Source organism: Populus euphratica, unplaced genomic scaffold, assembly GCF_000495115.2.
Source record: "Populus euphratica unplaced genomic scaffold, PopEup_1.0 scaffold176.1, whole genome shotgun sequence".
Classification (NCBI taxonomy): Eukaryota; Viridiplantae; Streptophyta; class Magnoliopsida; order Malpighiales; family Salicaceae; genus Populus; species Populus euphratica.
The window spans coordinates 230,489-243,610 of NW_011500058.1; the positions used below are offsets into that span (position 1 = coordinate 230,489).

General features: G+C 32.5%; 1 protein-coding gene across 1 annotated transcript; it reads left to right on the forward strand.

Annotated features, from left to right (window-relative positions):
- Window positions 1–4,021: 4,021 nt before the first annotated feature.
- LOC105107951 (KH domain-containing protein At5g56140-like) lies at window positions 4,022–9,866 on the forward strand. Its single transcript, XM_011002063.1, has 7 exons — window positions 4,022–4,391; window positions 4,944–5,029; window positions 7,225–7,364; window positions 8,224–8,343; window positions 8,432–8,548; window positions 8,933–9,076; window positions 9,227–9,866. The coding sequence occupies exons 1-7, from the start codon at window positions 4,240–4,242 to the stop codon at window positions 9,374–9,376; spliced, it is 909 nt and encodes a 302-aa protein (XP_011000365.1). The 5' UTR covers window positions 4,022–4,239; the 3' UTR covers window positions 9,377–9,866.
- The last annotated feature ends 3,256 nt before the right edge of the window (window positions 9,867–13,122 follow it).

A 13,122-nucleotide genomic window follows, 5' to 3' on the forward strand; every position in this document is an offset into this window, starting at 1 on the left:
TAATATCGTATGTGGAGACACCAGGCATGCTGTCTTATTCAAACTTAGGAGATTATGATAATGTCACCATCTCACTTCAATTAGGAGAGAAGAGTCTCAGTTGCTTACGTAGTAGATTACTTTCTCTCCTCAAGAGATGCCTTTTCAATGACAAAATTCAATATGTGGACCTGACCCATCAGCTAGGACAACATTTCTTGGGAGCCTACCTTATGCAGGTGGGGGCATCCATTATTGGAGATGAATCGGGGCATCCTTGTTTAGGTAGAAGATAAAGGACCTGTTTGATGGTATGATAGTGTGATGAAAAGTGGAGTTATGATTGAAACCGATAATTCTATCTTCGGCTATAATTTTCAAAATATTTGGTTTAAATTGCAATGTTTTCGGGCCTTTTCACTTTATATTTGGGTAAATTACAGTGAAGTGTCTAAAGTTTAAATATTTTTTGATCTAATCCTTTTCTTTCATCTCTTAAAATTGAAAGGGTCTTTGTTTTGTAGTAAAAAAATTAGAATAACTAACATTAACAATTATCTAACTAACTCTTAAGCAATTTATGCCAATTCAAGATTGTCATGGTACGTCTTTGTACGTGTATCTATGAGGATTTAAAATAAAATTTTTGAGATAAAATTTTGAATTAATTACATGTATCTATGAGGATTTTTGAGATAAAATTTTGAATTAATTACTTATATGGAATGTTGTTTTTTAGAGAGATTTTATAGAATTATCAACATCACAAACATATGAGGTTAATTTAAATCTCATGCTCACACTTTTCATATTTGTTCACATGAAGCATTTTTTTATTTTGAATAAATTATTTTTAGCATCTTATGGTTTAGTTATTTTCTCAATTTGCAACCGAATTTTTTAATATTACACCTTCCAACTTTAATTAAAGTAGATTTTGAAAATCTACAAAAACTTTACTGATGTCCCCATATATATTAAAGCGTGGAAAATAACTATAAACACTATCAATGCCTACCACAATATCAATGTTGATGTCAACCTCTTTCACAAATTTTCCTATAAAAAACAAAAACAGATCTCTCTCCCTCCCCTCCTTCTCCTCTTATGATATGAAAAATCAACAACTACTTATCAAGTAAAGGCTTGTTTAAAAGTATAATTATGATTATTTTTTAAATAATTTTTTATATTAAAATATATATTAATGATATTTTTATGTTTTAAAAAATATTTTTAATATTAGTATATTAAAATAATTTAAAAACACTAAAAACATATTAATTTAAAGTTAATAAAAAATAAAATAAAAATTAAATTTTTTCAAAAACACTTTTAAAATATAAAAACAAACAAGCTTTAAGGCATTGTTTGAAAACGTTGTTCACATTATATTCTACGAAATTTTAAATTTTGTTTTGCACTTTAATTTTTTTATCATTTTAAATTATTTTGATATATTAATATCAAAAATAATTTTTAATTAAATAATAATTTAAAAATAATTATTATTACACTTCCAAACATCTTTTAAACCAATAAAATGCTCGGCTAGAATGTGTGATGTTCTCAACTAACATTTTGAGCATGATTGGAATTTGTAGGGCCGAAGAAAGTGCTTGATTGTTGCAAATACTGTTGGGATACATATAAATGGCGGAATAAATCAAAATTCCTAATTTTTCCCATATAGGCATTAATGGTTTGAATTTATAAAATATCTTCTCCCGTGAATGATACAAAATGGTTTTAATTTTACAAGCTAACCTTTCATCGCTGATACAGGAAATGATCTTGCAACGCGGATTGAGGATTTCTCGTCTATTTAGGGTGTGTTTATTACTCCGGTAGTTGTTGTAATTATAATTTAAAAAATAATTTATAAAAAATATTTTTAGTTAAGGTCAGTTTGAAAAAATAGATATTTGGTTAAAACTGTGATTGAAATTAAGATTGAAGAAAAAATAATTTAATGTGTTTGGTTAAGAATACTTTTGAAATTGAGATTATAAAATAATTTAAAAATATATATATTAATATTGATGATTTTTAATTTAAATATTATGGATTTAACTATTGTTATTATATATATCCGACAAAAAGTACAGTTTTTATAATTTTTTAACATATAATAAAATTAGATAAAATATTATTATTAATAAAATTCACCCTAAACTAGTTTTTTTTAACACAAATTGTTAAAAATATATATATATATATATATATATATATATTCTATGTGGGGGTATTTATTATCATGTGATTAAATAAAAATAGTTTAAAACAATATAGTTATTAAACTCATTAAAGTCTATAACTTGGATTGCAGGTTTAACAAGTTAAGCTATAAAGTTCTAATCAATTTAATTTGTTTTTGTCTCAATATTTTTTTTTTAAAAAAAAGAGATTGTCTATTATGCCCCAAAAATTATAAATAAATTCTAGCAATTTGAGGAGCTAGAAAAAACCTCCATAGATGCACACGACACAATTAAAATTCAAAGGATATCTTTTATTTCTAATACTCTAGCCTTTTATAGACATTTTACATACTTGCAATAAATAGTAAATAACTGACTCTCTTAATTAGCATTTAATAGAAAATAACTAACCCATTACTTTAAAAAATAAATTACGTAACAGCTAAATTGAAAATATGCATAACTGAAAATGCCTTTAAGTAATTCCTTAGCTTACGTGGCCTCATTTTACTTAAATATTTTGGGCATCTAACATTGTTTTAAAAAAATTAAAGCTAAATCACGTTCTTACCGATCATCCAAGTAATTTTTGGATTTGTCAAGTTAATTGGATCATGTCAAGTAAAAAACATAGTTTTAAACAAGAAGTTATTAAACATAATTAGAGGAGTTCATGATCCAACTCGTGTGTTTGGCAAGTTAAATATTTTTTAAAAAATATTTTTTTTTATTAGTAATCTGGGTTGTTTTTAAACTTACTAAGTTTTTAAACTTACTAAGTCTAAAGTAATCTCCAAGTGATTTAATTAAAAACTAGAATAAGATAAGAAATTGAGTTAGAATATTTTAAAATTATCTTGATAGATTATATTTAATAAAAATATTATATAATTCATTATAATTTGAATATTTTTTTTTGTTTTCAAAAATTTATAATCTAGTCCACATATAAGCTCCACAAAATAAACTAATATAATGGTATACATATATGAAATTTACTGCACTTGTTTTATTTTTGTTGAATTTTATTTATTATGTTGGAAGCCACATCCTCCAAAGTTTATTTTAGTCCTTGCAGTTGTGTTGATGATTCAGTTATGATGATTCAGTTATTTCTTTGAAAGAGTTAATTTTTGAGAAGTAAAAGTTTTAAAAAGTGCTAAATGGTTCCCTAGCACATGAATTTACCTATTTCCTCGGTTAATGTTAAAGTTATTTATAAATTGGAAAAAATATAATAAAACCATTAAACTTTGTTTTTTTTTTTTTTATCTAGACGATTTATCATTGAAAAATGTGAGCTAGTAATATATGGCAATACTTTATTAGGTTTTCTTTGACAATGGTCTTTTATGGCAACAACATCTAACTTAATTAATAAAATTAACTCATAAAAATAATTTATAAAATAAATTAGAAATGAGACGAGAACACAAAATTAATTAGTGTTTTAGAATTAGTTTGAATTACACGTCATCATCAATACAAACATTTCTAGGCATACCATACATTAATCCCAAGTCACATAAAGATATCTGTGTAAATTGCATTTTTTCCCGCCCAAAATAAAAACTTTCACCGTGAACAAAAGAAGAAGAAGAAGCTGAAGGGTGTTATCATAAAGTTGTGAAAAGAAAGACAACTAATATTGAACAGAACAAAAAATTCAAGGACTTACAGATAAAGAGGCCTCCTTCAATTCTTCTATTGCGCCACGTGTCCATAATTATGATTGTTCTCGTTTCTTTAAGGGGCAGTAAACAGTAAAAGGTTAAAAAATAAATAAAACTGTAGCTCTTTTTTTTAATCTCGCACTCAAATATAAATACATATTACACCGACGCTACTAAGAAGAAACAGAGAGAAGGTGAGCCTGGTAGCGGCTGTAACCACAACCACCAAAAAAAAACATTATTGAAAAAAAATTATTTTCTTCAATCTGGTTGCCGCCGCTGCCGTGGCCGCTGCTCTCTCTCTCTCTCTATCAATAATTTTAACTGATTTTAAAAAATCTAACAAAACGGATATCTATAAGGATATTGATTGGAGTACTGATAAAATGACCACCACTGGCGGCGGCGGCGGGGTTGGGGGTGTTGGTGCTAGTCGCTTTATGGCTTACTCTCCGTCTCCTTCTGCTCCTCACTCCCCTCATATCTCTGGTCTTCGTTCATCGGCAGCTTCCTCTGCTCTTGTAGTCGAGCAAGAAAAGTACATATAAATATAGCTGGAATCTATCTCTCTCGTTTCACTTTAACTGTCTGCTTTACAAATCTAGAGAGATCTAGATCCTTGATCTCAGTAGCTGAGATCTAGGCTGATCTAGGTTTTGTTATCACGTGATTGGAATCTGATACTGTTTTGCCGTGTAGTTTGTTTGGCTAGTTACTTTACTGCTGGATTTAGTCACTAAATTTTGCAATAACTCGACTTGTGCTTCGGTTTGTTTCTTTATGAATCAAATCAACTCATTTACTGTTTTTCTCACTGTCTGTTGTTGATTTATGTGTTCATGTAGTGTTAAGCAGGGAATTCTGAAACTTTAAGTTGCGTTTTGTATCTGTTTGAGCTTGGAATCGCTGATTTGTAGCTCAATTCTGATCATTGAAATGGTTTCTGATGGTAGATTTATTAAATGATTGATTAGTTATGTTTTTAGTGGCTTATATATATATATATTTCTAGCATGGTAATGATTTTGTGTTTGAACATGTTTGTGCAACTGCATGGTGAATTAATACTTGATTTGTTTTTGTTGAGCAGGTATTTGTCGGAGTTGTTGGCAGAGCGTCACAAGATGAGTCCATTTATGCCTGTGCTTCCTAATATCTATCGGTTGTTGAACCAAGGTGAGGTCCATTGCACATTGCCTTTTCATACACGTAGATCAAACCATGTATGATATTCAAAAGTGGATATTTTTCCATTGGATTCCTTTTATGATTACAAGAACATGGAACGATTGCAACTGTAAAGCAACGTGTATATGTTGTGTACTGTATGGACAATTATACATGGAAACTGAATCTATTTAATTGGCATTTGATGATCGATATATGCTACAAATTGCAGATATTTATTTACTGACTCTGCTGCTATTTATCTTGCTTTATACAAAACTATCATAAAGAAATTAATATAGGAATGGTTCTCAAATTAAAGCCCAATAAAGTCATTCTGGTTAAGTGAAAGAAGGAAGCAAGGTCCTATCATTCCACCCTGTTCGGTAAAATAGTGATTAGGTGTAGAATGGTTGTATAACATTGTTGAAGATCATATAATGTCCCTGTCCTGCTATGTAAAACTTAGGAGGCTTTAGCTATAGATTGCTTGCACAAGTTCTGTTGGTCCTTCGCTTTCCTGTTTTCTTGATGAAAGGAGTGAATGTTTTTGCATCGACAAATATCCAAGGTGAGTGGAAACTTTAGTCATGTCCTGTGGCATGCTTATTTATGATCCCGGAATCCATTTTTTGTATCATACTTAGTTTGATGGATTAGGCATGAATTAGCATTAAGCTCGTCAATTGACAAGTCATTATTGATATCTCTGAAATTGAAGAATGATATTGGCTTTGGGGAAAGCACCAATTCGCCGTGCGAAGGCTTAGGGTTCAAAAAGATATTCTCACCAACTGGATGCTATATAAGCATTTTAGCAGGGCCTGTTAGAGGGCACAAGGATTGCTCATGGCAGATTGACTTGAAAGTGTATATAGTAACTTGCAAAGAAGAGGATTTATTCTAGATTACTAGTTATATATGCTTTTGTCAACTGATTGTGTTGAATTGGCCAATTGGCTTGCATTCTTGTGAAACCATGGGATATTGTGTATATATCGTTATGATATTTCTCACATGGCATTGTTGTTTACTTTGATTGGCATCCTGGATGTGTGCTACTGGTTTTATCCACATTCAATTTCCCCACCTCGTATCCTGGTCCCTTTCCTTTGCATCCCTTTCCTTAGCATTTTGATTTTTTTTTTTTTGCTTAGGAGTTGGAAATTAATTTCAATTATAGTCTGTTACAGGATTTTATCTTTAGTGTTGGGTTTCTGAGTTGAACACGATCATCTTTGGTGAGGATTCAGACATCTGAATCAACAACTAAGACAGTTTTTTTTTTTTTTGATGTTTTGGGGTGGGCAATACTGATGGCAAACTGAAAAACCTATAAGATTATAAAGAAAGCCAAAAAGGATGGTTTGTGTTTTTTGGAAATGGGGCTGTGCACATAGGATCTTTCACTCACCTTGCAGAAAGAGATCTTCCAGTGTACAGAGTGGATTAGGAATAGTTGTGTTATTGGTTGGCCAAGTACCTTATCACTTGGGAGCATCTTTGACATCTGAAGAAGCTGATGGTCACTGTGAGCTAACTAAAACTCTGCCTGGTTGTCTTATAGAACTCTGTTTTCAACATATATTGGGAGCTAAATTTGGCAAATTCTGATGCTGGCATTATAGCTGAAATGAGCTGGTTGAACTGATTCTAAACGATTTCAGCTGTGGCTTGGTTTTATTTCCCCCCTTATCTCTTGCATTACCCTCTTCCCTTTTTTGCAGCGATATGTTAATTTTTTTCCTTCCAATTTCATTCTCTGTCCTTCTTTGCATATACTTGTGACAAATTTCCTATTTTCAGTGGTGCTAATTTCTGGTGTTGATTAGATGGTGTTGTTTCCATTCAGGCTGCAAATTGGTAGATGTACAATGTCCTTGAGTTTTCTTTACTTGTGTGACTTGAATAGTTAATATTTACTAGCTGCTTCATTCTCTGTCAAACTTATTAGAGCAGATAATGTTAACTTTCTTTTTTGTTTAATGATGCATATGCTAAGGTATCACTTAACATTGTGGTCCTTAACCTTTCATCTCAGACTATATTCTTCTGAAAGTTTAAGTATATTTAATGGGGCAAGCATTGATTTTTAACTAACTAAGTTAACAATCCGTCTTGTCCATCCATTTTGTGGTGACTGCTAACCAATAACCAATGCTAACTGGTGCATCTTGTTCTTGAAAATTGACATTTTGGAGCCGAAATATTGCGTGTAACTACACTGTTGGGGAATGCATCAGTTTTAGGTCAAAGTGGGCTTGAACATGCTAGTCCTCTGGCTTCTGGATTTTCAAATGGAGCAGCTGATGCAAATGGATGGGCATCACGTTTTCAATCAGAAGTACGGATACTAACCATTAACATGACCTTTTTTTCATCTAATTTTACTGTTTTTAGAAGCATTTTTCTGACTATATTTTCCTTTTACTCCTAACTTATACCTTTTGTTTAAGCTTGTAGTTTGAATTGACAGGTAGTGAGTCTGAAGCTAACATCACCAAGCAGTGAAAAGTAGATCTTAACTTTGCACGTCTGTCCAGAGTATCACTCTTAATTAGATGATTCCACATTCACTATGCCCTTTTAAATTGTGAAGACATAATGAAGACGAAATACATGAATTTACTTTCTCATTGGTGAAAAAAATTGAAGACCCAATGCCCTTCATTTTCAAAGAATTACTTCTGGCTTGGTTTGCAATTCATTCTATGAAGGATGCATGGAATGCTGAGTATGAAAAAACTGCTTCTAGTTAAGAGGGAGTCTGGTAATTTGGAGTAGAATCCTGACCCTTGGACTGATAAAAGTTGTTTAACCCACGATGGCACTGTAGCAGATATCCTGGCGCCTTAACCAATGTTAACCAATGTAAAAGATGACAAGGCTGTTGAGCACACTAATACATATGTTTCTAGGTTTAGAGCCTTCCATTTTCATTATATTTGGTGGGTATCCCTTAATATAGCTCCTGTGATGGCATTTTTTTGGGTTCATTTAGCTGTCATCTGTGTTGCGTGTTTCTTTCCTCACCTGCTATAGTGTCTTAAATATGTTCTTCCATTGGAGTTGTTCAATGCTTATGGGGCACTCTGAACCTTGGGGATTTAATTACTGTACTTCCCACCATCCAAAGCAGGAAGCCACATTTACACAGATAGTGGTTTTTTTTTTTTGACAACATCTGGGATTATGCTGTGCAGATGTCAGGTATGTTGCAGTCCTCGTCAGCACAAAGCTGGCTGGGCTCTCAAGGTAGCTCATCCTGTCTTATTGCTAAGAGAACTATTAGAGTGGATATTCCAGTCGACAAATACCCTAATGTACAAAGCATCTGCTCTTTTCGTTGCAAGTTATTATTTTTGTTGCATTTTCTTTTCTGCAGCCTCTGACATTCATCTCTTATTGTAGTATAACTTTGTTGGGCGCCTTCTTGGTCCTAGGGGGAACTCCCTTAAGCGAGTGGAAGCTAGCACAGAGTGCCGTGTCCTGATCAGAGGCCGTGGAAGCATTAAGGATCCAGCCAAGGTATTAATGATATTTCCTCCTTAAGCACGCCTTCAAACTTTTGAGTTTGAGTTTGAAGGGAACTGGGAAGAGGAAATATTTTATCATGAGATTAACGATCGAATAATCTTTGCTGGAACCCATAGATGATTGTGGTGCAAGGTAGTCTCTAGAAAATCTGAATGTGCATGTACTGTTTGAAAAACTCTGCAAATCTGCATTTCAATTTTTGGGAAATAAATTTTACATTTTAAAAAAAAGAATGTGTAAAAAATTATCAGTAGTTCTGTCCAGCCATTGCCCTCTTCTGCTTGCTAAGGTGTAATTTTTCTCTCATAGATTGTGATATTATGTCCCCTTGCCTTGGTTTCATGATGCAAACAATATATTGTTCATTTTTTATAGGAAGAAATGATGAGAGGGAAACCAGGGTATGAGCATCTCAATGAACCTCTCCATATCTTAGTTGAGGGTGAATTGCCAGTTGAGATAGTTGATGCTCGGCTAATGCAGGCACGTGAGATACTCGAAGACTTATTGAAGCCTGTGGTAATTAGCTTACTCCTTTTCTCGTATCTTGCTTGTAAATGAACTTCTGCTCTCGCTTTTAACTTCTTCCTTCTCCTCTCATGACCAGCTTGCAAGCATCATTTCTTTTTTGTCAGGGTTAATTTTTGTTTTTCCTCGTTTCATGTTCAGGATGAATCACAGGATTACTACAAGAAGCAGCAACTGAGAGAGCTAGCAATGCTCAATGGTACACTTCGTGAGGAAGGTTCTCCAATGTCAGGTTCTGTCTCCCCCTTCAACAACAGCCTTGGTATGAAGAGGGCTAAGACCAGGGGGTAATGGATTCTTGAACCTAGTGGGCTCTTGGAGCTTGTTTACTAGTTCTGCCAGTGCAGGTGTTCCTGTGTCAGCCAATGCTCCCAACTGCCATCGGGGCACTGGCACTGTCTTGTGCCAGTTCTAACTTGTTTCTATATGAGGTGTGTTTATCTTGTGTTTGGGGAAGGTTTAATGACAGTGTCGCATATTAAGGGACAGTTCAGTTGGGGTTTTGCGTTTGTATGTTGCTTTAGGCAGTTTGGAATCAAAGATTGCCAATGTATTAAAATAGGGCCTTATTATAAGCTTGTGATGACAGTTTTGACAGTTGATGGGCATTTGTGTGAGAAAGTTGACGTATATTTTGTATACAGTAATGATCGACAAGTCTACCCAAATGCACCTCATCTGGGTTGGAGTGTTGTACCAGTAAGTGTAGACTGTACTCGAATTTCTCGAAGGCGTTCTTTGTCGTCTCCCACAATAATTGTACGTGCCCTCTTGCTCCCTTCTCCCGGCCTTTTTTTCCTCGATCTTTTTCCTGGTATTTCTACTTTGCTGTTATTATAGTTATATTGGGTGTGCTGGTAAGCAATTCGGGGTTGATGATGGAATTCCACTCGGAAATGGGGTAAGCTGTGATTGATAGAGCCGTTTCATGCTCTTTTGGAATCGACCGCCACGCATGAAACTGGGAACGATTTCCTGATTGGTCGTCTGGTGTGCATGTGTTTTTTTTTTTTTAATAATTTTTTAATTTATATTTTAATTAATATCCATTCTGTGTTTTTTAGCCTTTGTTGAATGGTGATTAGTTTTTAATTATATTAGGTGGGAATAATTTTTTTATAAGTAGGATAATTTATCTGTAAAGTATGTTTGTATATTTTATTTGTATTAAATATTTATTTTCTTATAATATTTTTAAATTGTGCAACTTTACATGGTATTTTTTTCTTTTCTTTTATTTATTAAATTTTGTAAGTTAATATTTATTACAAATTAATTTTTATAGATAAATTTATTAAACATGATCATGTAAATGATTCGTGTTCGTATGGTGATATTAAATATTTTATTTTTTGATTTTTTAATTATATTTTTATTTATTGTCAATTATTTTTTTATTTATTTACATGATTTATTTAGTTGAAGGTGATTATTTTTTTTTTGTTTATATTTATAATTTCTTTATGTAAAAAATTGATAAATTTCGAGGATGGGGCTTCATCAACACTGCTATAATTAATAAATGAATCCAACTCGAATCATGTTAGGTTCTATAATAAAATAACCTAATTACATTACAGAACATAGATGATACAAGATTTCCTAGCATATGATAATTTGATCACAGTTGAAGAGACAAACAGGAGCTTATATAGGAACTCTCACTTCTGAGAAGGTCTGCTTCCGGTCATCACAGTTCATGAGTAGACAGCTGGAGAGGGTGAATACGTATGGATTCAGACCTTCCCCTCCCCGGCCCTTCCTCCTCATCAGTGAAAGCAAACGGAAATACCTTGGAAGTTCACCGTTCCTTCTCTTCAAGGATCAATGTCAGTAGCGCTTCTTCAGACGGAAGCATTGCACCTGTGCGGCTCATCGCGAGGTCTAGAAAAAAACGGCACTAATTAATGCGTGTGTTTGTTATTGTTGTGCATAAAATTATTAACATTCTTCAGACAATTAAGATTGTTTAGACAGTTTAGAATTTACTATAAATATATATTACATATATAATTTTAAAAATAAAAAGGTCTCCTTGAATCTTATATTCTTTCTAGTTTTCTTTTATTATAATATTTATTAATAACTACCGGGAATTTCTCTGCAATATTCTCATGTGTCTATGCATGGGATAAATGAGGCCTGCATACATGATCAGTGAACAATATTTGGAAAAGATAATGCTGAAGTGATTGTTTTTAGAACGTAAGCATTATTGAAACTTTCAAGGATGGAGGATGCTGACAGCCGATTGAAATGGCATAAATTGATATATGTACTAGCCAGCCTTATAAAAACAAGGTCCACGAAAACATGACATGTGTAGCTGTTTGTTTATCCTGTCCTAGGTATTCTTCATGTGTTGTCATCAGAAGAGAGGTGGTTCCCTCTTCAAATTTGGAATCTTATATCTACGACATGATGTCTTATTATTATGTTAAAAATTGTTAAGGATATTCCAAAGATTTGGAGTCTGGGACGTGTCCGTAAATGTAATTGGCTACAAAAACACTGATAGCTACAACATCACTTGATTGTTCATCTCAAATAATGAGGTTGTAGATGCAGAACAACCACACATTATTAATGTAGTTTGAAGGAATCATGGTTTCTCTGTCATCGAAACTCTGGGGGAATTCTGTATATTTGACAGTAAATCTAATATACTTACATTCAATAAGAACTCGGAACTTAAGTCAAAACCATGTTTGTATGTCCCCCCGGTTTAAGCAGCTACTTCGAGGGTGTTTTTGCTGTTGTGCGTGGTCTCATATTATGTGTGAGTGATACTTCTATGTTAATTAATAAGAGTTGTTATTTTAAATTAAATATAGTTATTACTTGTTTATTGGGCTTGTAGGATATTCAGTGTGCCGTGAGATTAGTCGTGGTGCGCGCAAGCTGGCCCGGACACCCACGATAATAATAAAAAAATATAGTTATTATTATAAATAGGAGTAGTATTTTTAAATATAAAAATAAAAAGGTGAAAAGGTGAGAAAAAAAGAAAAAAAATAAAAAACAATTTGTCTTTTTTCTTTGATTTTCAACATATTCACCGTTAGATTAAACTGATATTTTAACAACAACTTTTAAATATGTTACTCTTCATTCTAAACAGTAAATTAAAAATTGATGGTGTAAAAGGGTTGGAGCAAAGATTGATAGTGTGAAAGCTGACTGTTTTGACAAAAAACAGGGCTATTAGTATGATAAGTTTTTTTTAAATACTTCTTCTTTAATTTTGTTGTATTTCATAAATAAATTGTTTTTGATAATATATATATTGTAACTTTTTAAGAAAAAACAATTGTGAATTCATTATTTATTGATAGTAAAATATTTTAGATAGAATACGGTCTTTTTGTTTTTCTCGCATCAGGTTTTTTATATAAAAAATTTTAATGTTAATTTGTGTGATTATATTTTATATTTATTAATTATTTGATCTTAATTTTGATTATATAAAAATAAAAAAACTAAAACTTTTAAATTATAAATTAATAGTAAATTAATATCCAGTTATTCATTCCTAATTTTCCTAATACCAGCTGCATAAATTTGAACTTTCCTTCCCCTTTTCCTTGTAGGAAACTCTCTTTCTTCCTCTGCTGTTGCGGCTTGCAAACTGCCTCTGGCTGCCGAGTGAATGCTACTGCAAATCCTCCTTTCGCAAGTACTTGTTCCCCCGACCTTGCTGCTGAGATTTCTTCTTCCCTGACTTTGCTGGAAGTTTCTGCAATCTCTAGATTTAGGTTTTTCCAAGCTGTAATTACATTCCAGTTCTTGCATGTCAGGAACTCCTGTTGCTTGCCGTTGCCGACATCCTGCACTCTGCCGTGGAGTTACTGCTATTAAACTTGGCATGACCTAGCCTATCATGTTGACACGATGAATCATCTGCCGGGGTCATGTCTCAAATTAAAATCAAGGGAAAATTGATTTGATATAACCTATTATTAACTTGATCAAAATTCTATTTAATTTTTTAAATTTTTTACTGTTTTAATTTTTCAAAACATAACCTCTCCATTTTA

Coding starts and splice junctions, on each gene's coding strand:
- LOC105107951 (XM_011002063.1), top strand. CDS start 4,240: ATGACCACCACTGGCGGCGGCGGCGGGGTTGGGGGTGTTGGTGCTAGT. Junction 7,365..8,223: donor CATCACGTTTTCAATCAGAA/GTACGGATACTA, acceptor TATGCTGTGCAG/ATGTCAGGTATGTTGCAGTC. Junction 8,549..8,932: donor GCATTAAGGATCCAGCCAAG/GTATTAATGATA, acceptor CATTTTTTATAG/GAAGAAATGATGAGAGGGAA.